General features: G+C 39.6%; 1 protein-coding gene across 1 annotated transcript in view; it reads left to right on the top strand.

The window, feature by feature from the left end:
- fstl5 (follistatin-like 5) overlaps nucleotides 1–22217 on the top strand; it is a 359931-nt gene extending 337714 nt beyond the window's left edge. Inside the window, exons 13-16 of the mRNA XM_072434789.1 lie at nucleotides 3055–3204; nucleotides 7991–8098; nucleotides 12759–12883; nucleotides 21173–22217. Coding sequence (XP_072290890.1) covers nucleotides 3055–3204; nucleotides 7991–8098; nucleotides 12759–12883; nucleotides 21173–21875 — 1086 coding nt within the window. The 3' untranslated portion in view covers nucleotides 21876–22217. The remainder of the gene's footprint in view (nucleotides 1–3054; nucleotides 3205–7990; nucleotides 8099–12758; nucleotides 12884–21172) is intronic.
- The last annotated feature ends 2935 nt before the right edge of the window (nucleotides 22218–25152 follow it).

Raw genomic sequence — 25152 nt, 5'->3', positions numbered from 1 at the left:
ATTTCGTTTAGTCTGTTCAACCAAAATGATTCAGCTTTAAGGCTGAAATGTGAAGAAAGTGCAAATATCAGCCAACTAATATACCGGTCTATCTCCAGACCAAATATGAAAGAGGACATTATGCCAAATCATCTTTAATGCTTTGTTGCAACAGTGTTTTCTGATGATTAGTTTACTTTGATTGTTTCCTTCCTGTTTTATCCTGTATTGTGCCTTCACCTAGCCCCTATCCCCACCCACATCCTTGTAATTGTTTGCATTTATTAAAAAACTAAATGTACACTCCAGATTGTACACATCATGTTAAAAAACGTTGCGTAGCCATGAATAAAAACACACACACAGAAACGGTCCATTCTATATATCCATTCTGCAGTTTTGAGCAGGAATTCAATGGACTCATTTCTATAAGGCTGAGCAAAATAATATGTCTGTTTGCCGTAACCCGACCGACCCCGTATAAAACTAGCCGACTGAAAAAAAATATCAGCATTTTGTCAAAAAGACGCAAAATTCTTTTATTCTTCTAATATTTCGCCGACTCAACGACCGATCTTAAGCGCTGTGTAGAATCATGTATAGCACTGATAAGATAAGATAATCCTTTAATATCCACACAAGGGGAAATTTCGTTGTTACAACGCAGTAGAACAGGAGGAAAGGACAGATTTTAGGAAGTTTAAAAAAATAAAAAAAAAATGGTAAACATATCTTTCATCCAAGGGACAAATAACTCATTGCATGACGTATCTGCGCCTACATTTTCGGTCCTCCATTTGGTTCTGTATTAAACAGACCATGCAGGAGGGAACCTATACTGCCTTATAATTGTTGTTTTGCCTCAGTCAGCGCCACTGAACTGGCCATCGCTCATGTTGTTCTGTATCATGGTGTGGCTTCATGTTAAATTTGACCTGCGCTTTGCATTCTGGGACATAAACACGCCCATCTCAACAAACATGGCGGCACCCATGTCCCCCGCATGTTCCCCCGCTCGCCTGACCCCTGGACTGTTGAAGCCTGACCCCTGGACTGTTGAAGCCTCTGACCTCTGGAATGTTGAAGCCTGACCCCTGGACTGTTGAAGCTTGACCCCTGGACTGTTGAAGCCTGACCCCTGGACTGTTGAAGCCTGACCCCTGGACTGTTGAAGCCTGACCCCTGGCGGTCACTCCGAGTCAAAAAATGGCGACAATTTTGATCTTTTTTTTTGCCTTCAAAGTAAACAAAATAAGAATTTACCTACCGACCGACCCACTTGAAAAATTTTGGGTCGGGTTACAGCAAACAGACAATTTATTTGGGGCAGCCTTATTCAGTCATTTTTCACTCTTTACAAAAACAAAACAACTCTCCTATTTATAATGAACCCGAAATTATATCTGAACCTTTTAACTTTTATTTAACAAAGTAAAAACCCATCGAGATCGAAACTATTTCAAGGCAAACCTGAAAGTTTGCCCAAGTTCACATTTGACCGATTGCTCCACCATGAGGCCGTCTTTGCCGCTATAATTGATCTACTCCTGACGTGAGTCCAGTCCATAAGAGACACTGGCCTTTTGAATGTCCCCAGTCTCTGAGCAGCGCAGTAAATTAGGAAGACGACTCGTGCCCATGGCCAGCCCTTGAACATCCTTGCCAGAAGCACCCTAAATCTTAAAGTGGAGAAAGTTTGGAGCAGACCACTGGGCACTGCAGAGCGTCGAGGCACGGGCCGACAGATTTATGAGGGTCTCTGGGTAAAGACAGCGTTTAGCCATTATTGTGGTTCATAATTCTAAAACTTTCTAATAGTAAATCATGACTTCACACTAGAATATTCTATAACTTTCACATGTATTATTTGACTAATAAAAATGTATGTCATGCCCGTCATTTTCAACAGATCCTTCAACTTTTCTGTACAAACTGATATGTGATTGGTGTTCACCTATCATTTCTTCCATTGTGTGCACCGCCTGATAAAAAGAAGAGATCAAGCTCATGAACATGTGAGAAAAAGAAAAATACTTTCAAGTCAAATCAACTGGGAATACAAGGAAGAATCAGGATCAGTTTGTACACAATCCCACAAAAATGAAAAGAAATCAGATCTTCTAACCCATTATAAATGAATAAATCAGAAAGAGGCTAAAACAGAGTGTCAGCATCAGAGTCCAACCAAAGGGTTTAGAAACGGCTTGAATAAGGGTCATTTTGGTCGGGCGTTTTTGTAAAAGTACGGTATTCTTTCTTGATAAGGGGTCAAAAACATTAAATGCGCAATGGACGATTTTTCGGCGATTTGAGAACACAGGCGGAAGTGCACATGCGCACTCCCCCGTGCACATGCGCACTCCCCCGTGCACATGCCACTCCCCCGTGCACATGCCACTCCCCCGTGCACATGCCACTCCTCCGTGCACATGCCACTCCCCCGTGCTCATGCCACTCCCCCGTGTGGACTGATACAACACACACGTGTGTTTGTTTATTAGCGCGATGGATCACATCGCATCTCTCGTCTCCCATAGATTTCCGTCTTCTTCTGAGTCAGCTTGAACTGTCTTTCTCCGTCTTCATTTTGCCCCGTACACTGAGGGAACTATATTATGATAGATCAATGCGCTTAGGCACGCAGAAACGTGGGGACGAGTCACACGCGGCTGCAGGTGAGCGATAGGTGCGTTTTATGATTGATACGTGGCAGGACTAATCGGCCGTCCACGCCACGAGGAAATGAGACTCAGATTTATGCCAAAAAAATCGTCCATTCAACCTTTAACATATAGTATTTTCAAAGGACACGAAAAAATGAAAACTTAAATAAAATAATATCTGAATGAGCGAGGCAAGAAACACAAATGTTCAAATCATTAATATTGTCAACATAAAGCTTTTGTCACTTGTAAACATTCACACTCTATGAAGCATATAACTGAGTACTACACAACCCTGGATTAGACCAGGACTGGAACAGGACCAGGGTCTACATCAGGACTGAACCAGGACCAAGTGTGAAAGCTAAATCTCATTTCTGACCCCATATTTCCCCTGACCCGTGTGTTCCAGGAGGAGGTGTGTCCCGGCGATGCGGACGAGCCCGTTCAGAGGTGCATGTGGTCGTCGGCGGTAAACGTGAGGGACAAGTTCATCTACGCCGCCCAACCCACTCTGGACCGCGTGCTCATCGTGGACATCCACACTCAAAAGGCTGTGCAGGTAACTCGCCGACAGCGCCACAGATCGCCGCACGTTTGGGACGGCGAGATTAGTCGCTTGTGAAAAATACTAAAAACTGCAAATTTTAGAGGCAAAAATGATTCATTTCAGTCTATACTAAATTTAAAGTACTTTATTGTCTTGATGTTTATTTAATTTGAACAGAAATGTTTTTATTGTGAAAGTTTGATTTTATGTATCCTCACGTACTAGAGAAACCGTATACAAATAAAGAATTCACTGTTAGATATTTGTTGGATTTAGTTTTTTCAAGATTGACGATCGCAACATACAAAAAGATAACATTGTTAACATTGTACATCTACAAGATCTAACGTTAAGAATTAAACAATTGGGGTTGAATTAAAATGGCCTCATGGATGTGAATGTGTATTAAAATGGGAGCTGGCGGGCGGATTCCTTTGTTGCAAAAATAAAAACTGCCAAAGATGTTGCAGATGGAAAAACCAAGGCACTCTGACGGGTTAAAGTAAAAAAGCCATTATTTAAACATGGCATATTTAAGTAAAAAAGGTACCGACACGTTTCAGCCCCGCCAAGCCTTCCTCTGGGTGCATATAAGACACATTATAAAGGGCCCCGCCTCTCACATTGAAAAACCTATCCTAATTTTCACATAAACCCATGAAGTATTTGTATTATACAGTATATACAAAATGGTGCATGAAAAATAATGCAATATAGTTATAGCAAATAAGTGAGTGGACATGAATTTGTGGCCCACTTGTAGTCACAACTGGGCCACAGTAACATCGCACAAGTGAATAGTCTTTTTAAAACAATGCATCTTTCCTCATAAACACGCATTTCACAAAAGTGGTGAAAAGTGGATCTGATCGTGTGCACCAGGCCCAGAGGTCGCTCTCAATGTCACGCTCCACAAACAATTGGGTGTTTGTTGTTTGGTCATGGTGTCAATAATCACGAGTCATCGAAAATGTTGTTGTGAAAATGTGAAATCTACCGTAGTGTAGATTTGACAGGTACACATGAAACAAAAACTGGCACAAAGTTTAAAGTATTTTCTGTCAATACAATAAGGGGATTTTTATTCCACAATAACATCAAAATGTGGGGCCATTATTCAACTCGAAAGATAGTTTGTAGTAGCAGTAGCAGTAGCAGTAGTAGTAGTAGTAGTAGTAGTAGTAGTAGTAGTAGTAGTAGTAGTAGTAGTAGTAGTAGTAGTAGTAGTAGTAGTAGTAGTAGTAGTAGTAGTAGTAGTAGTAGTAGTCATAGTAGTAGATCAAATTGTGAGTGTCGTGAGCGCAACCTTTTATATAAAAGAGCTCATTTCTGTGCCCTCATACCTTGGAATGCTCTTGGAATTATATCATATTTGAAATGATATACAATTATTTGTAAAAGAGTTAAAGGCTTATCGAGCAATATGTTTTGAGCAAATGCCGTATTATTTAGAAAATCATAAATAAGCCTCAAGTTTCCTCAAATGGCTTTACAAAGACAAAATGAAATGAAAGGGGCAATAACCTACTAAAGGAAAAAAGACAAATTTGTGTAAACATCTGAACTTTAAAATGTCCTACGAACTTCAATATATTTTCTGTTAGCAATCATTTTGGTTAAAGAAAAGGCAAAAATATTTCATTGTAAAAGTGCACGTATGTTGACAGATGAGAGGATATTAAAATACAAAAAATAGCAGCAAGAATATCAACCAGATTCTCAACAGAAAACAATGAAACTGAACGTTTGTAGAGTTTCTGTTGTAAGATTTCCGTTAAGACTCTTTTCCTCCCATGTAGTAACACGGTCTCTGTCCATTTGTCATCAGAAAGTTCAAAAGTCGACCCCAACTCTAACCCGTAATATATATATATATATATATATATATATATATATATATATATATATATATATATATATATATATATATATATATCATGTTTAACTTACTGAGCTTGACAAAAGACAAAATGCTCCTCCAGTGGATCATGGCCGACCAGATCCACTGGCTCCTTTGACTTGCCAAGGTCGTGTGCTTCCCAAGAGATGTTTTGGTCCAGCCTTGGATGTCCTGCTCCTTTGTCTCCTCCGTGTCCTCTTGTTCTCAATATGTCCTTCCAGAAAACACATGCACATGTTTGAGCCCTGATAATGTGGCCACAGTTCAGCAGTTTCCTTTTTCTTACAGCTGCCTTATTAGTTGTAATTTCCTTTAAGACTGACTGGTCTGTTGTGTTGGTTGTCCAGGAAACCTCAGGATGTGTCCGTATGGTGACGTTTCAAACTGATGTCAGCAGTGCATAGGATCCAGGTCTCACAGCCTCATTTATGACAAAATAAGCAAAAACATTTCCAGTGAAGAAATGTTAGTTCCCTTTACTAAAACGAAGTATACAGTGTGTGATCTCCACAGCGGTCGAGTCCGCGTCCTCTGATCCGAATCCCGCTCTGGACATGAACAGTCTTGGTAGAGCGCTCATGTTCAGGTGCGACCGCAGCTGCCGCGGGTGAATCCAAGACATTTAACCCACCTCGTGTGTGTGAATGGGTGGGTCCATGTTGTAACTGCTCTGAAGGTAGAAAAGTGCGTTTCAAATTTGACCATTTAAGATAAAAGCAAAAAATATTGAGATCAACATTTCTGTAAGTATTTGAGATCACTCGCAAGTATCGGAGTGGATTTAATTTGTCAAAAACCACCATGACCCTTCATACTTTGTGATATTCTGAGGTGAAATGTTCTGTTTACTTCTTCTTCGAGTTCAGGATTGAGAAAGCAGCTGTTTAAAAGTGTCTAAAGCCCATTCAGATCCCAGACACACTGCATCTCCCTAATGTTTTAATCAGGACATGGCAATAGCACCATGTACCCCAGGAGCTTCTCCTCCTCACCTCTCCTTGGATACTGTAACCAGGCAACAACTCACCTCCCCCTGCGCTTGATTTTTCCACACAATTTAATAGGTGCACCTCAAAGACTAAACCAACTTCAACAACTATGTCCTTCGAGATTGTTTTTCTCCGCTCTCTGGATTGGCCCGTCCTACAGGGTCTGTAGGGGGAGTATTTAGTCAACAGTCTATTAAAAAGAGAGCAAAACAAGTAATTTAAGAATAAAAATATAACAAACTTTCAACGTGATCTTCAAACTAAAGAGAATAAGGTAATATTTCTGGACTATGTTTGGTTGATTTTAAAGTCCTAAACAAATGGTTTAAAAAAGGCATATTTTAGCACTTTTCTGATGGATTACAAAAACATCGTCTGAACGTCGTCGTGGAGATAATGCCAGAAAATGTCTATATCCATTTGTATTGCCCACCCTTACAATTTTCTTTTCTTTCTCTTTATTATATTCACATTGAGCGTTTTATCCTCCAAGAAGCAGGAAGTGCACTGTTAGCATGCTAATGTTTGTTAGCTTTACCCAGGGGTGGGCTCAGAGACTCGTGAAAAGTGTAGAAACTCATCGCAGTGAATATTTAGTCTGTTTAAAATGAACTATTTCTGTTTTTCACGTTTCAAAACAGTAAAAATCAGGTACAGCACCTTAAGTTTAGTCTTGATTTAATAAGTGGGGAATGAGCACATCCATTCTGAAGCTAGTGTGCAGGGTTAAAGGTGACATCACAAAATTATAAGAAAAGTTGGTCTGCATGACTCGATTATGCCCCAAAAAGTGTATTTGTATGATTATTTTATACCGCTCACCACTGTGATTGGAGGGAGAGCAGTAAATAATAATCAAAACTAAACTTTTTGGCGCATAAAGGAGTTGGGCAGACCAACTTTCCTTGTAATTTAAACCTACCTATAGTTGGTTCCTTCTCTTCGTTCAGGGTTGCCACAGCAAGAATAATTTAAGCATTTAGTCAGATTCCTGTGTGCACCTGCTACAAATCTTGACGTAGTTTTTTCTACCCTTGGGCAGGAATCAAACAGACTCTCCTTTCGCTTTGATTCTAATTCCTTTTCCACCACGTCACCGGCAATCATTCTGAAATACTGACTTCTACCAACAGCTTCTCACAAATTCTTAATACTTTTGAGCTACGACTGACACCCTCAAGTCGTTGTTTGTAACCCAACAGCTTGGGGTTTCTTCACATACATGACTAGACACTAAACCCCCGACAGATGCACTCAACTCGTTCAAACATATTGGCTCAGGATCTGGCACAACAATAACACCTGTTCTCTCCCATGAATACACGCTTTGACGATTAGTTAGCATTCCCGACTCTGCTTCCGTCTTCCCCACAACCCTCTATGGAGACGCTCCCTTTCCGTTTGCCACTAGATTTGGGTAAAGAATACTATTACGCTTTCAAAATGGGATCGAAACAAGATGCATTCCAAAAGGGATTCGAGGAACGTTAGAAAAATGATTGCTTTTCCAAAGTGGTGCGTGCGTGGCGCTCCCAAATGGCTTTTTCTCTCCTCCCTGGACTCCTCCATGTTTAGGTGCTCAGGTAGACGTAATGCGTATTGGAATGTATTTCTCCAAACTGTCAAAAGAATGGATAGAGACTTGCAGGCAATTACTCAAGTGTGGTAAAGCCATCGTGTCTGTCGCCGCTCAATTTCAAATTCCACCCCATCACGGAGAAAAAGTGACATCAAAAAGCCAGCCTCGTTAGGAGCAGACGTTTTCCTGTCAGGCGTTCCAAAGTCCTCCAAGGCGTTAGGTCTAGACATCAAAGTGGAGGGGCTTCAAAAGCGACATGCAGATGGGTGGATGGAGGATCCGTGGATGTGTCTAAAAGGTGATTTAGTTTCCTGTGTTCCTGTTCCACAGACTGTCGGCACGGACCCCTATCCTGTCAAACTGCACTACGACAAGTCACATGACCAGGTGTGGGTGCTGAGCTGGGGCGACATGGAGCGCAACTTCCCCACTCTGCAGGTAAGGAGCACTTTGGCTTTTCTCTAAATCCATCTGTTTCTTACTTATGCTGGAACAGTATTAACCTGGCAGATGATCACACTCTGTGCTACAGAGTTTAGGACGGCTCCTGTTGAAACTGTCCAGGGACGTTAGAGTTTGGGGTCTGGAGGGGGACGCTCAAAAGTAAAAGTACACTTCACTGCTCAAGTAAAGGTATAATTACTTTTCTTAAAAATGACTGTGGTAAAAGTTAAAGTACCGCTGAAACTCCTTTACTTGAGTAAAAGTACAAAAGTACACCATTGTAAATGTACTTCAAGTAAAATAGTAAAGACATACTTTACAGTCAATGCGACCGTGTTAAAAATATAATCAAGTGAATTATGGGTTTTATAATGAATTACAATTAATTAGACTTTAATCAAGTGGTAAAAACATTGGCACAACAATGATGGATGTTAAATAAGATGCTGATATTTAGTGTCGTGTTCCGAACACAAACCTCACTCAAACACAACTCAAATATGATTCCGTTTCAGTTTGTTTAAGCATGTACCTGCACCGTCGCCACGTGAACACACTCCTCCTCTCTCACCTCCACGCCTCGCTCTCCTGGTTCTCACAGTGTTCATGCCTCAGAGCCAAGCTACTTTCATCCCAACAGTTTGTTAACAGCAGTTTAAAATGAAGTGGAATCCTATCCTGAGCATAAAAGGAGTCATTTTATCTGTTACTCTTCACTGTGGGAAACCTGAACCTAGAGCCAGAGGAAGGAAACATTATGAAGAGGATGAGCATCAGTGGACATTGCGCGATGACCGCTGCGCTCTCAAGATCCTCCAACTCCATACCATAGACCAAGTGAATGCAAACTCAATACCAAATGTATAAAATCAAAGACATTAAGGTCATGTACCCCTGGAGTTTGTCTCGGGCAGAACAGATGCTGCTGACCCCTCTCACAGCATATCCATAGGTCATTCAAGTTTAAGTGACCGTCCACTTCCTCCTCTTTGACCAAAGTGACTGTGGTGTGAAGTCAATAACCATATCCTTAGTCTTGGAGATATATTCTCCTCAGAAAAGTAAACCAATATGTTACAATTGGTTTACAATGTTAAAATACAGCAGGCGGCGTTAGCATCACAGTAGCATTAGCCCACAGCTGCCGTTAGCATTCGTACGTATCTGCGATGCTTGAGAAACGTGACATTTTCTGCAATTTGGTGAAAAATAGATTTTTAAGTATCATACATGACACTCATTAAGTTATATCTAAGGTTTGTCTGTATACAGGAGCTGCAGCATCATCTTTTTGGACTGTTGGATACATAAATAGCAATTTATACAAATTAGGGCATAGAACAGTTAAATATACAACATTAACAGAGCTTTATCATCCCTGGTCTATCCAACACTAACACTACCCTTGGGTAAACTGATGGGACACAATCTTTCCTAATGCCTTTCTACCATTGAGTATTTTCATGGAATCTCTTGAACAAAGCACTTTAAGTCAGAGGATGGTTTTTACTTCTTAAAAAACAGCTTTTCTACATCTCATTCTTCACATGCCATTCTACATCTAACAAGCCTTCATCACATGTGTTAACTTTACCGTAACCTCCCGTAATAGAGACAAAACAGTTATTTACTGTGTTGGCGTTCGATGTGCAAAACAAATGTGTTGTGACTGATATAATTGTCAGGAAGAGGGACTGAAAGTAGTAATGGCTACATGAGATCCGTAGGGTTCAATACGTTAAAACGCTTGTGTGTTTCATGAAGTCAACCGACTCCATCTGATGTCTAGCCACCTCACAACCAGCCCACATAGCAGAAGGTTTCATGAAATATTTCCTAATTATAGCTACAAGCTCAGTGTAATGTTACTTACCCTGAATAAAACTGTCAAATGTGGAAAATCAAATCATGTCTTGTGAAAGCTCAACTTTTACTCCTCAGGGAAATTAGTGTGTTTTCACTCAGAAGCAGAATTCAAAATATTCAGCTCCGGTCTTGTGCGTGTTGTAAAAGAAAAAAGGAATGTACAATATAGTTTTCATTATTGTAACCAAAATATAAAGTGGAAGATAAATTAAGCCGCCAAATGGTGCTGCCTAATTTGAATATATGACATAATCCACAGATAACCTCCAAACATGTGCACCATCCATTTTCCTCTTGTGTTTGTTTTCAGATCAATACTTCTCTCATACTGACAGTGGGACTAACTAATTCATAAAGAATCTTGTATTCCTGCGTCTTTCCATGACAATATGAGCGATGGCACTCTCTATGGGACTTTACTATTTAATTGCCGATTCATTTCTTTTGTTCTACTAAAAGACTATTATTAATGGCGTTGTGACACCTTTACCATGGAGAAATTGCTTCAATGATTTTTGCTGTGACTCTGAAGCTCTTTGTATTAACTTTGAGAACAAAAGTTTGAGACAAATCAAATGTTTGCACCGACCTTCACAAATCAGGACATTTACACTTCGGATACAATACACAATACACAATTTTAGCATCGCTTTTCAAACAGCAGCCAATGGAGAGAAGGAAAGTAGACTTTTCTTTCCTTAAAGCACAAAATACGTCATACAAATATTTATGTTTACTGTTTTTATTCATCAAGTACTTTATCCCTTTGGTTCTACTGTGTTAGTGTTTCAATAGCATTGTTTGTTCCTCGTCCTTGTTTTGCACTAGTGTAGATACATCTAACCTTTGATGATGAGTGTGCCCCCAACAGGTTAAATGCTGCAACTGCATTTTGAGCGGGGTCTATGACATCACACGTTTCCTCTTGCTCTCAGAGGCCGTGCATCAGACAGCACCAACTGTTTATTAGCTCTCTGTGTTGAGCAGCAGAGCTTTGACCTCGTCCAGACGCCTCGGCCACTGCTCGTTTGGACTGTGGTTGAGGAATTCAGGTGTTTAGTCCCACTTCAACATTTATCACTGTGATGTGGGACTATCTGCTGGTGGTCAAAGCCTCAGGGCAGCTGCATCTCCAGAGGTAGCTGACCACCAGTGTTTGGCCACTGCAGAGCAGAAGTCTGACCATATCAAGACAAAATTTATGTAAATCAGAGCCACACTTATTATCCCTCTTTTAAAACAAGTCCCCCTTGAAAATGAGGGACTTGTTGCCTCTCAAGAGGCTAACGTGTGGAAATGTAATAATTAGCAATACTGTGATGATTAAAATATTAAATGTTCAATTGTAACAAAAATATGTACTCTTTATAAATGTATTAACATTAAAATCATGTTGAATTGCTAACATACTGTATTCATGAGGATATTGTTGTATGATGTATGATTGGGGGATCACGTACACCAGCTCTTATACAAATGCATGTTTACTACTATTCATACCTCGGCTTGTGCTCGTTTGAATATTGGCTGAGCATGACACATATTTATCATCTGCTCCATGGACATAAATATGCTGGTAATATCTGCTGCAATTTTCCATGTGCATATTGGCACAATGAAAGCAGATGCTGCCTCCACAACAGCGTGCAGGCCTCGCGTACGCAGCTTCATTATTCAGACAGGCGTGACAATAGCATCCACTGCCTCCCACGGAGACAGCATCACGTTTAGAGGACAGCTGTAGCACTCTGCAAAAGATTCTGCATGAATATGTCCAACATGGACAAATATAAATATGCTTTTCTGACTGGAATAATGAGGGTTCCTCCACATGTTATTGGATTTCCACATATCATAAAAACATTCCATTCTCAGGTACATCAAGTACCATTATTATGTTATAACCATTATTATATTCTGATTATGTATAGTATTTAACTACTTAAAAATCGATCTATACATTGCACATGTCTTGGCAAATGTGAAATGTATTCATTACAATTTGAACAAATCGGAACATTTTCTTTCTTATCCTGAGGGATATTTGATCTCTACATGTACTTGTCTCTCTGTTTTGTTTTTTCCCTGTCACACTAACTCGAAATTGGAGTAGTAGTTTTAGAAATCTAGACATGATTTGTGCCAAGGTGTTATGAGGATATTGTAGTCTGAGAGGAGTTTGTATCTCAGACCACTTTTCATATTTACAACCTTCCTTCAGTCAACAGAAGCATCATACGACCTTGGGAGAAATCAAACCAGTCAAATGCTAATAAGGCACTTGACAGCCCTGAGATGGAGGAAGCCAGGACGCAATGACCCAAGCAGTGAGAGGGAAACGGTCAGATGTGTAAACAAGGACAGGGCAAGTTCTAAGCGCTCCCTTTGGGCAGGACCAACGTGAGCTCAGGAGAGGAGGAAAAGCTGCTGCGCAATCCATTTCCATTGATGGAAAAGTACTTTCAGATGGAAGTCGAAATGTGACGACCTTTGAAACCTTGTCTGCCATTGACCACTGCTGGACAAATGAGGGATTCGATTGACTTGTTTCTAAAATGGGAGTTTAGGATATTCTAGTATTATTTTGTAATGACTGTAAAGACAAATCTGCTGCTTGCTACAATAAAGTATGAAGAGCTTATCTGTTCTGCAGTTTTCAACAGGAAATCAATGGACCCGTTTTTAATACTAAAATGTAAAATGATGTTCGACTTATGATATATTTCAACACAAAACACCTACAAAATAATGTGAGTATGTTACTGTAAGTGTTTGCCATGTGTCCCAGGTGATCAACCAGGCCAGCGGTCGAGTGGCCCACCACACGCTGCACACTCAGCCCATCGGGAGGCGCTTTGATCGTGTGGACGACTTCTTCATCCCCCCGTCCAGCCTCATCATCAACCACGTCAGGTACGATCAGCAATAGACCGAGCCAGAGGCAAGTTCACCCATCTCCGTTACGTGTGAATGTGCTAAATAACCAACTACAAGCTTGGCAATTCATTTAGTGGGTCCAAAAAGTCCAAATCTAAAAAGTCAAAAGTCTCAAAATGGCTACTACACTGGCCACAAATGTATAAAAAGATTGCACAGAATTCTCCATAAATTAATGCATGTATTTTATCTGGCACATTACATACATGGTAAACACCTTCTATAGAATAAAACAATAGTAGCAATTAAAACAAGCTAAAGGCGAGATGATTATGATTCATTTTCATAATCCATAGTGTGGTCCGCTTACAATCTAATTAAATTTGGATATAAACATGCCAATTAGGTTGTATATTACATTTATTGCAATAGTCCATAGACAAAAAGTGCAACTATAAAGTTTCACAGTCTATTTTATGAACGGCAAGAACATATTATTCTAAATTACGCGACCTTTGCACTCTGAATAACTTGATGAGATAATTATGCTTCCCAGAGTTCATAAGGAACGTGCTCTCTGATTGTGAATATGAACTTTTAATACCAAGTAGGCTTTAATTGCAAGAATTCAAACCAATCTATAATCACTAAAGTCACTCTTTATGTATCATTGAATTTGTTCCATACGTCAACTAAATCAATCCAAAAAAGGACATCGCTGTAAACCTAATTTTCAACTAGATTTATTTTTTTCATTGAGGTGTTGGTTGCGTTCACGTTTTAGAATTTAACCTTGTAATAGTTTGTTGGAGGGCAGATGCCTGGGAGTCTCCATAAAACTTTCCATATTAATAAAGCTCAAAGTTCTAGCAACTGACAAGAATCAGACCTTAGAGTTAGAAATAAAGTAATGCCACCACTTTTCTGAAGCTACTCCAAAAAAAACTGCATTATTAGATACTTTTATAGAATTTCTTACAGCTTTCTTTTCACGATGACAAGCTCAGAGATATTACTCAAAACCAGGGCCTTTTTATTGAGTTTAAAGTGAAATGCTACCATAGAATTGTGACCTGCCGTATTTGTGACCAAAACGATTGCCTTATTTTTGACCCACTGTCCATCACCTGCTTGTCTCCAAGGAAATGTTCTTGCTTTGGCTGGAATATTCCACAGTATGGCAATAAATGTATCTATATCCATGGAGACAAACCCGCAGCAGGTGGCGCTAGTGGGCAGCTACAGGTACGATCTCTGGAAAGACGATAGTTTGCCAAATGTTTTTTTTTTTTTTTTGCAATTTAAAAAAGAACCTTGAATTGAATAAATGCTAAACTCAAACATTATATTTCAAGCAATAACCTCCACAAGGCGAGCAGATTCCAGAGCTCCAAGCAGAAAAGCTACATCGTGCACCTAAATAAAGACGTAAACACATTCATTTGCCAGAAGAAACCCCGACCATTCTCCATTTGATCCTGACCATAGAGGGGCAATCAGAAGCTCTTGGACAAGATATCGCGGTCAATCCTTCCTAAGGCTTTAGCCCTCGAGAATCGCTACACAAACAATGCACACAACCCCTGATGTGGGTGGGATGGCCTCGCTCGCATCGCACGGCTGTAATTAGCTCCACTGAGAGATCCTCGTTCAGAATGGACGCCTTCCTGCCATGTTGTGCAGGGAAATTGCTGTGGTCTGGAGCAGCTATACGTGACACAACAGGCTGTTTGATTACATAAAGTCTAGTTCACGCCTTTGCCCTGGAACCACTGCCCGTCAGGATCAATCCTGGATGAGTGTTCTGTCTACGGTTACAAACGATTGCATGCTCGTTTCCCAGCGACGGAGGAGCACTGATGGTTGCGTCTCTTTCGTGTCAGCGTGTCTGCCTACACAGTACTTGAGCTGTGAGTGCACTTTAAGGCCACATTGACAGGCAACATGCAAGCGTATTCGAAAGTGAGTTACAACTTTACAGATCAAATCACAAACTCTTATTGTTGTCACCAATGACGTATCATGTCCTTTTTTGAAATGAAAAATTAAATTGAATTGAATTGTTCATTTCCTAAATAAAAATCACACTTGACTGGAAAATGTGTAAGAAATAAAATGGTGGGGACGACAGCTATAGACCATTGATTCCATCCAATAGGGAACACTAAGTTGTACTCATCAAGTCAAGGGCCAAGTCTCATTTTATACAAATAGTACCGGTAACTCAAGAATGACTAAAGTCACAACTCTGCAAAAAACACCTCAAGTCTTAAAAACACTTCAAGTATTTTGTGAAATGTACAGTAACATTTGAAGTGTACAGTAACATTTGAAGTGTACAGTAACATTTGAAGTGGACAGTAACATTTGAAGTGGACAGTAACATTTGAAGTGTACAGTAACATTTGAAGTGGACAGTAACATTTGAAGTGTACAGTTACATTTGAAGTGTACAGTAACATTTGTAGTGGACAGTAACATTTGAAGTGGACAGTAACATTTGAAGTGTACAGTAACATTTGAAGTGTACAGTTACATTTGAAGTGTACAGTAACATTTGAAGTGTACAGTAACATTTGAAGTGGACAGTAACATTTGAAGTGTACAGTAACATTTGAAGTGGACAGTAACATTTGAAGTGTACAGTAACATTTGAAGTGTACAGTAATTGAAGTGTACAGTTACATTTGAAGTGTACAGTTACATTTGAAGTGTACAGTAACATTTGTAGTGGACAGTAACATTTGAAGTGTACAGTAACATTTGAAGTGTACAGTTACATTTGAAGTGGACAGTAACATTTGAAGTGTACAGTAACATTTGAAGTGTACAGTAACATTTGAAGTGTACAGTAACATTTGTAGTGGACAGTAACATTTACATTTGAAGTGGACAGTTACATTTGAAGTGTACAGTAACATTTGAAGTGGACAGTAACATTTGAAGTGTACAGTAACATTTGAAGTGGACAGTAACATTTGAAGTGTACAGTAACATTTGAAGTGTACAGTAATTGAAGTGTACAGTTACATTTGAAGTGTACAGTTACATTTGAAGTGTACAGTAACATTTGTAGTGGACAGTAACATTTGAAGTGTACAGTAACATTTGAAGTGTACAGTTACATTTGAAGTGGACAGTAACATTTGAAGTGTACAGTAACATTTGAAGTGTACAGTAACATTTGAAGTGTACAGTTACATTTGAAGTGTACAAATTTTAAGTGTACAGTTACATTCGAAGTGTACAGTTACATTTGAAGTGTACAGTAACATTTGAAGTGGACAGTAACATTTGAAGTGTACAGTAACATTTGAAGTGTACAGTAACATTTGAAGTGGACAGTAACATTTGAAGTGTACAGTAACATTTGAAGTGTACAGTAACATTTGAAGTGTACAGTAACATTTGAAGTGGACAGTAACATTTGTAGTGGACAGTAACATTTGAAGTGTACAGTTACATTTGAAGTGTATAGTTACATTTGAAGTGTACAGTAACATTTGAAGTGTACAGTTACATTTGAAGTGTATAGTTACATTTGAAGTGTACAGTAACATTTGAAGTGTACAGTTACATTTGAAGTGTATAGTTACATTTGAAGTGTACAGTAACATTTGAAGTGTACAGTAACATTTGTAGTGGACAGTAACATTTACATTTGAAGTGGACAGTTACATTTGAAGTGTACAGTAACATTTGAAGTGTACAGTTACATTTGAAGTGTACAGTAACATTTGAAGTGTACAGTAACATTTGAAGTGGACAGTTACATTTGAAGTGTACAGTTACATTTGAAGTGTACAGTAACATTTGAAGTGTACAGTTACATTTGAAGTGTATAGTTACATTTGAAGTGTACAGTAATTGAAGTGTACAGTAACATTTGAAGTGTACAAATTTTAAGTGTACAGTTACATTTGAAGTGTATAGTTACATTCGAAGTGTACAGTAATTGAAGTGTACAGTAACATTTGAAGTGTACAGTTACATTTGCAGTGTACAGTAACATTTGAAGTGGACAGTAACATTTGAAGTGGACAGTAACATTTGAAGTGTACAGTTACATTTGAAGTGTACAGTAACATTTGAAGTGGACAGTAACATTTGAAGTGTACAGTAACATTTGAAGTGGACAGTAACATTTGAAGTGTACAGTAACATTTGAAGTGGACAGTAACATTTGAAGTGTACAGTAACATTTGAAGTGGACAGTTACATTTGAAGTGTACAGTAACATTTGAAGTGGACAGTTACATTTGAAGTGGACAGTTACATTTGAAGTGTACAGTAACATTTGAAGTGTACAGTAACATTTGTAGTGGACAGTAACATTTACATTTGAAGTGTACAGTAACATTTGAAGTGGACAGTTACATTTGAAGTGTACAGTAACATTTGTAGTGGACAGTAACATTTACATTTGAAGTGGACAGTTACATTTGAAGTGTACAGTAACATTTGAAGTGGACAGTTACATTTGAAGTGTACAGTAACATTTGAAGTGGACAGTTACATTTGAAGTGTACAGTAATTGAAGTGTACAGTAACATTGTGATACCGGTGTATGTCTGAAAGAGAACAACGCGTGAGGAACCAAAACACATGATTTTACAGTTTTTATTGCAGCTTTTCCAAAGTGTGAACCAACAACTCCCCTCTGGCCTCAGCAAAACACACTGTATTTGTCAATTTAGCAACACGAGCTGAGCCTGGACCTAAACATGCTCTCAGCAACTGGCTGCTGTACAGATATGGGAATCTCTCTGCTGCTAAAACAGCGCCATGGGCCACTCTCAATGTCCTATCATTTATTTAAACATCGACTTACAGTCGGCTAACTCTGCACGTCAGCAAAAAGCCAACCATTTCTTTTTTCACACTCAACACTGGCCTGCAACGCTGGCTGTTCTCACCTATTCTTCACAGAAGTCAAATCATTGCATTGAAAACCTTGTGGCAAAACAAGAGAAAAGAACTCAAGGAAAAGTGCTGCATTATCAATGTTTCAGTGAAGCGTGTTGCTTCATTTTAGGAGTCATCATTTCTTTTGTGAGCTCGAGTCTCAGGTAAAGCTGAGGATTCTGCACGACTTTTAGCCAGATTTTCTCATGATTTTAAGTTGGGCTTAGTCATCTTAGTCATCACTAATTTAAGTCACTCACATTCAACTCAGACTCCAGTCGCAGTCATTCAAACATCATAAATTATAAGCCCAAGTTTGTCCGTGCTCCGGTGCAGCAGCATTTTCACTGACATTTCTGCACACGGAGCCCAGCGGCCAATGACAAGGAGCCAGACACTGGAAACAGCTATTTTTGTCTTTACAGAAATAACAATTCACAAACAACGCCAACAGCGAGACATATGCTTTATATTCCTGCTTAAACATTAGATTAATACAACAGAAAGGGCACAGGCACTATTTTCAGGCTTAAAACCAGAGCTCATGTCAGTCTCAAGAATTATGATTAAATCCACAGGAAACATGTCCAACTTCTCCATTTTAGATCATCCAGAGTAAGTTAGCATAACTGCAAGGGTCAGCTCTATAACTTCTTTTCTTTCTTTTTTCATGACAACAACATGGATAAAGCATTAATGTTGCTCTATAATTATTAGAGACCAAGTTGTATTTGTAGATTAGTAATATATTATAGACTACACATTTTGGAGGAAGTTAGGTTAAAGAGGGAAAAGGTTGATAGATACTCCTCCAGTCATCTGAGACTATTCCACAGTAATCTCATCTGGACTCAGTCATCTGGAGTACGCTTAAAGTTGTTTTAACTCATCGAGCCTTTCTCAAATCAAATCTTCTTTTTGAAACTGGAATGGTGGTCAAAGATACAAACCAACAGTTTTCTCAAACTTAGATCAAAACAACAACAGTGTAAAGGTTCTGAGATACTTTGCAACTGTGAAAAATAACTCCAGCAGATGACCATGGACGTTAAAACAGCTTTATAAATCTCTGTTCTGAATTCAGTACACTGCAGTCTGCAAACCACTTTCCTTCAGAACTAAGAAAGCCTTTTGAGTTCCTTTACTTAAAATACAAAAATTGCACATGACTTTCTACCAGAAAGACGTTCTCTGATCAGGATTGGTATTAGTACTACTACTGACAGCAGAGGAAATAAACAAAAGCTGACGTGCCCTTGATATGCTAATGTGAGCATGCAGTTGTATTTAACACGATTTGTTAACACGATCACAAAACTGGGAAATTTGAAACCTAGTGCTTGTTTGAGGCTCACAGAGGGACCAGAGAACATGGACTCGTAAACAGGATCCATGAAACAAGCGTGGAAGAAGCAAAATACAACTCAAAAACTGTGTTTTGATGTGGAAACTATGTTATAACATGCAGTTAAAAGCTCAAAAAGTCTCCTTTAAAACCTAGTACACATGATTCCCTGATGAAACGCCTGTATGTAATGATTACCATGTGCAAAACATTCTTGTAGATATTTTGGGATGGACTCGCTGTCAGAATTGGGCTCATTTCAGATCAGTTTTGACTTTCAGACCTGGCAACCATGTCCGAAAATCAATTTGCCGGTGGTGATGGGAGCAGATGATTTATAAACCAAATGCCTTTGAGCTGCGCCCGCTCGCCTATTGTTTCAAACCTCCGCCTGTCCCAACAGATCAATGCCTGCCGCAATTATAGGGTGATTTATTGGTTACATGGCTGGAAACTGATGGTTAAAAGAGCACTTATCTAGCAATGAAATTCATATTTGCACCAACAGCCCTTCACATATGATGAATCAATACGCACACACGGCGGGTCTGTCCGTGATGTGAGCACAGCTGGCAAACACAGAGCACTTTGAGCTCACCTGACGGATGACGCATGAGCTGCACATTACTGCACCCACAATGCAATCTGCCTCAGAGCAAAAGGGTTCGGTGTGGGTAGGTTAGGAGGTAGTAAGAAGATGCAGAATAATGCTGTTTTATGAGGCAAAATATGAGGCTGATACACAAGGAAAAGGCGAGAATATTTGACAAAAGATCTGAGGAAGGTCCGTTTGAATATCCACAGTGATGCAGACTAACCTTTGCCGTCCAGTCATTTCAATGCACTGCAAACATACTGTGGAGGGATATCCACCTATAGAATGTAGATTAGGTTGAATTTCCATTTTCATTCAAGAAGATGGAACTTGGTGGCTCAGTTTACAGTACGTGCACACTACAGTTTCAGTGCTATGATTAAATCGATATTTTGCCCTTCTACAGTGCACAAATACCAATTATATTATATTGAGTATATATATATAAGCACAACAGAACAGTGGAAATGGGACAAAGTGGGCGGGGCTAACAGTTCAAACTAATGTCAAAAACAGAAATGATGTAACTCACCGCAACAATATTCACGTACAGTTGCCAGTCATTCCTTGTATGTACACATGTATATATTTTTCAATATGGCTCTGCAGTATTTTTGTCTGAAATGGGTAGAGACAAAATGCCAGGTCTAGACTCGAGACAGACCACAGAAAACCGGATCAATAAGGTGCTACCGCTGTGGGTGAACCTTTTTCATAGCAGCCGCAGAAATGGACAGAAGGGTGTTGGAACTGCACACCACATGATGAATGGTAAAGAGACTGAAGTGTCTGTCAGCATTGATCTGCTGATGTGCACGTTTAATTGAGCCGTGCATATTCCCCTACGCCCTGCTCGCCTCTTAATGCGCCGCTAATGGGTACTTTGCTTTGTATAATGAGTCGCATTTCCACTCACCCACAGCCACATGCGAGCCTATTATCATTTTATTAAAAGGGTTTCATATGATCTCCTGCCGTTATAAACATGATGGGATGTTAACCAAGGAAGTCAAACAAAATGTATAATCTTTTATTTAATTGGCGAAGGGATTTGGAGACGTTGGAGTTTCAGTCAGTTTTGGGTAATGAATTTGAATTTATTTGTCGAATGGCCTTTTTCATTAAAACAAACAGAAAGCATTGAATATTAGAAATCATCTGATGCTATAACAGTAATTTAATCTGACAAACCATTTAACAGGTTTTCATTCAAGACATTTGAATGAATTATTTAAAAATACATAAAAACAAACCTTTATCACGTGACTATTCTGTCCAACAAGCTCTCGAGTTAAGTTTCTTTGCAAATTAAATCCCACCAAATCAAATGATGCAACAATACAAATACTGTCTAATTCTTTTCTCGTTTTTCTCATTTCCTCATTAAAAATAGCTGCACACTCTTGCTGGAAGGTGTATCCTAAGACAACAGCTGCAGTGTCATTGATAAACTTGTTTTTCCTTGTTTACTTTTCGACAGGTTCGGCCTCATCCTTCATCGGAATGAGCCTGTCCTCCACAAAATTGACCTAGAGACAACGTCCTACGTGAAAAACATCAGCCTGCAACACTTCAACTGCATCCCCAAATCCATGGCCTACACCCACCTCGGAGGATACTACTTTGTCAACTGCAAGGCCGACTCCACGGGGGCCACGCAACCGCAAATCATCCTGGACAGCGTTACCGACAGCGTGATCGGATACAACAGCGACGTCACCGGCACTCCGTACGTCTCTCCCGATGGGCACTACCTGGTCACCGTTGACGACACCGACGGACTTATGAGAATCCAAACCGTGTCGGAACGTGGCAAAGTCAGCGATCCTTTCGACATCCACACCAATCTGCACCTGTCGGACGTGGCCTTCCAGAGGTCCTTCACCGAGCTCCACCAGTACAACATTTTCGGCAGCTCCGGACGCCAAACCGATGTTCTTTTCGTGGAGCTCAGCAGCAGCAAAGTCAAAATGATCAAGAGTTTGAAAGAAGCCACCAAGTCGTTCGAATGGCCGTGGAATGCTAAGAATCGGATTATGGTCAGCAGCGGACTTTTCGGACAGTACCTCATGACGCCGTCCAGAGAGTCTTTGTTCATCTTAGACGGACGACTCAACAAGCTCAATTGTGAGATCACAGATGTCATGAAGGGGAATGTGGTGGTGTGGGTTGGCGAGTCCTAGGTCCTGGTATATTGTATGTTTTCAGTTCCTCAGAAAAGTACTCTTGCACTGTTAGGTTTTGTCGGAGCTAAGATTTGTCCAAGAACCAAATTGAAGAAGTCCAGTTGAACGACTGGCTAAAGTTGATGAGCAAGGGGATTTTAAGAAAAGCAACATTATGTAACTTTACAGGAGCATTCAGGTCAGAATTAAGTTGGAGAATTTGGTAAGATGTGTTGTGTACCTGCATTGTATGAATTTATGTTTTCAAAACTCATTTAGGGCAGAATAAAGACCATAGTTAATGCCAAGTAAGTTAGTATTAGTTGCATAATCCAAACCACCACTATTAACAAAACATTTTTATTTTTTTGACCCATGAGGCAACAACAAAATTTGCACCAGTAATTTCTCATTTTAACAAGGGAGTTTTATGGTTAAAGCTTTATGCCAAGAAGGAATTTTAAACTTCAAAATCTATGAAGATTCACAAAGATTCAGGAATTTACAACGACAACAACGTTCAAGATAAGCACTTACAAAACATGTGCAACCAATGATCGTTGCTCCGCAGATGGCCTAGAGTTACGTAATGTTGCTTGAAGTAGGTTGCAAGGTCTGCATACATTGAATTGATTGTAGTAGTATGTATTTGCGAATGCTGTAGATAATCTTCAAACAAACTGATACATATTTAGCAAATTGGCAAAAAAAATCTGTCCCTATATATGCTGTACATCTGCCGTCATTTTAATTTTCACCCATCCCAGAGTATTTTCCCGTGCCTTGAAGGAAAATTTTGTTCCGTCGGAGGAATTAGCGTAATTATTCCCAGCGTGACTGCAAACCGACTCACCTCTTTTCTTTGACCCGAGCGCAGATCTCCCGCTCCCCTGTATCAGCCTGACCAGCGCTGCCTACTTTCCCTAATTAAAATGGGCCCTTGCTGTGATCCTATACCGTTTGAAGTGGAGACAGAGACAAGAGTGGTTCATTATGGCTGCGCGGTCCGTAACCTCCTGATCTCGATTTATAAGCAGCGCCGGCAGGTCCACACGGAGGTGTACAGTTTGGTCTCGCCCAAAGCAGAAAGGTGCAAAGAGAGTTAGAGGTCTAGATACACACCAGCTTTAGACACCGCAAGTAAATATACACCTTAGGAATCTCAAATGTAGTGACAATAGAGCACTTGTATTTAAAACAGAACCTAACTAAAATGTAATGTGTGGACCAAAAGAGTTGGATCTGTATTAGTGAATTTGCTCATTTCTTATGGTTTGTCTGCTATGTTGGAATGTAGAGTTTTTTGCTAAGGATGACCATGTTTCCGTCTTTGGGAATCATTCATAGTTATGTACTTATCTATTTAGTTTGCAGAAACATTTAATCTGCCCTTTTGCAATCTTATGTATCTTCAGAAAATTGTGGACATTTTAGGAAATATGGAGCACGTTGTACGGAAATATGGACATTCTAAGGTTGATGTTTAGTGTTTTTAGGGCTACATAATATTAGCGTTAGCATCTTCACCAAGCTATTAGCAGCTTGATAATGTTTTGGTGGTTATTTTGCTGAATTTATGTGTCTTTATTATTTTGATGTGTTAAGTTGATTATAAAACTTCTGCAATTCATAGTGAAATGTATTGTGTAGCCCAAAGTTATGTTATGCTAATGGCTAGTTGCGATGTATTATGTAGAAGGCCTTTGAGGGTGAGCTTGGTGGAACTTTTTTCTGAATGTTGCTGCAGTAGAATTGTAGCAGAGAGAAATCTAACCTATAGCTGGTTTGACTGGGCGTGTTTAGCTGGACACATTTTCTATGCATTCTCACCCTAGCACTCGATGGATCTGTGAATCACATGGGCAAATGGAACTCCCATTTAGAATGGACTCCTAATGTACAGACACCCTTTCACCTTCTTACTGCTAATGTCTGCATCTTAGTGGATGAGTGAATCAGGGAGATGGACTAGCAAAGGCTAGAGTGCTAAAAATGTCTCCGCCGTTTCAATTTAGGGCTGGAACAGTTTCCAGGATTGTATTAGCTAAACTGCATTAACATGTATTCTTTTACATGGTAGATGAGGGAAGAGCATGTCAAAATGTCAACTTTAGAGTGGCAAAATGACTACTTTTTGTAATATTGAAACATAATCAAATTTCTGATGGATTTCAACTAACTAAAAATAATAGAAATACAAATCTAGATATTGGCTGTCCCCATGACACTGACATTAGATAAAACATACATGCAAAATAAGTCAAAAATATATATGTGGATGTGCAGTGAAAAAAAGCATGCTGGTGGTCAGTTACCGCGAGTTACCAGGGGAAATTGCACTCTAGAGCTGGATTACATCTCCCTGTCTGAGCTCCCGTCTCTTCTGTCCATGTTGTTTTCTGAAATGGCTGTTACCGCTTCACCCTTTTCCTCTACGTTATGTTCTTGTACATAGCAGCTGACTGTGAATCCATTGTTACCATTACATATTATGTTGTATCTCCAAAGACTTTCCTTTTTTAAACAAATCACACCATTTGAAGACTTGAGCACATTGTGATCACGACATCTTGTAAGTTCCTTTATGTGGTTGTACTTTCTAGATTACACCTTTGTCATTTTACCCCACAATAAAATCTATACCATAAAAATACAGCTATTTTTGTCTCGTCACCTCATTAAAATGTGCCATTAAACAAAGTTGGTACACTGTTGGTACACTGCAGACGAATGCGCTGAAGCCAATTACCATGAAACTAAATCAGTTACGGGAACAAGGTCAGGACTGCTTATTCCCTCGGGCCTATTTACCTTGCCCAAAGACTGTTTCACACAGGGTTTAATACGTTGATAAAAAAAAAATATATATGGTATTTTTAGGCTTGTAGATTCAGAATGGAAATACGGGAAGCATATAAATACTTTGGACTTTACCTGAAAAGTTCCACAGGAATCCATTGTGCTGGGAATGCTCAGTAAAGTAGGCTAAATGAAATTAAGACTACAATTCGTCTCATCACCGGTGAGTGAAGAGTGAGGCTTAGAAGAGTCCTGTGTCTCCAGTTCACCTGCTTTCCCTGAACGCTCGGGCTGCAGGACACAGAGGAGTCCTTTGTCCTGAGGGTTAGTACTCTCCTCAAGCTACCCTGACACAATCTGTGGATCTGAAGAATCCACCTGTCCATTTATTTGGAACAATAGAATGATGTTACCATCTGAACTTGAAAGTGCATTTGGTATGTTCCGGTATGTATTAAAGGCAAAGCTCTCGATTTACCGCTCAATCTACGTTCTG

The sequence above is a fragment of the Eucyclogobius newberryi genome, unplaced genomic scaffold, assembly GCF_026437365.1.
Source record: "Eucyclogobius newberryi isolate DKJ021-1_F unplaced genomic scaffold, fEucNew1.0.hap1 SCAF_11, whole genome shotgun sequence".
Classification (NCBI taxonomy): Eukaryota; Metazoa; Chordata; class Actinopteri; order Gobiiformes; family Gobiidae; genus Eucyclogobius; species Eucyclogobius newberryi.
Note: the sequence above shows the minus strand (reverse complement) of the source record. Positions and strands in the feature narration are given on the sequence as shown.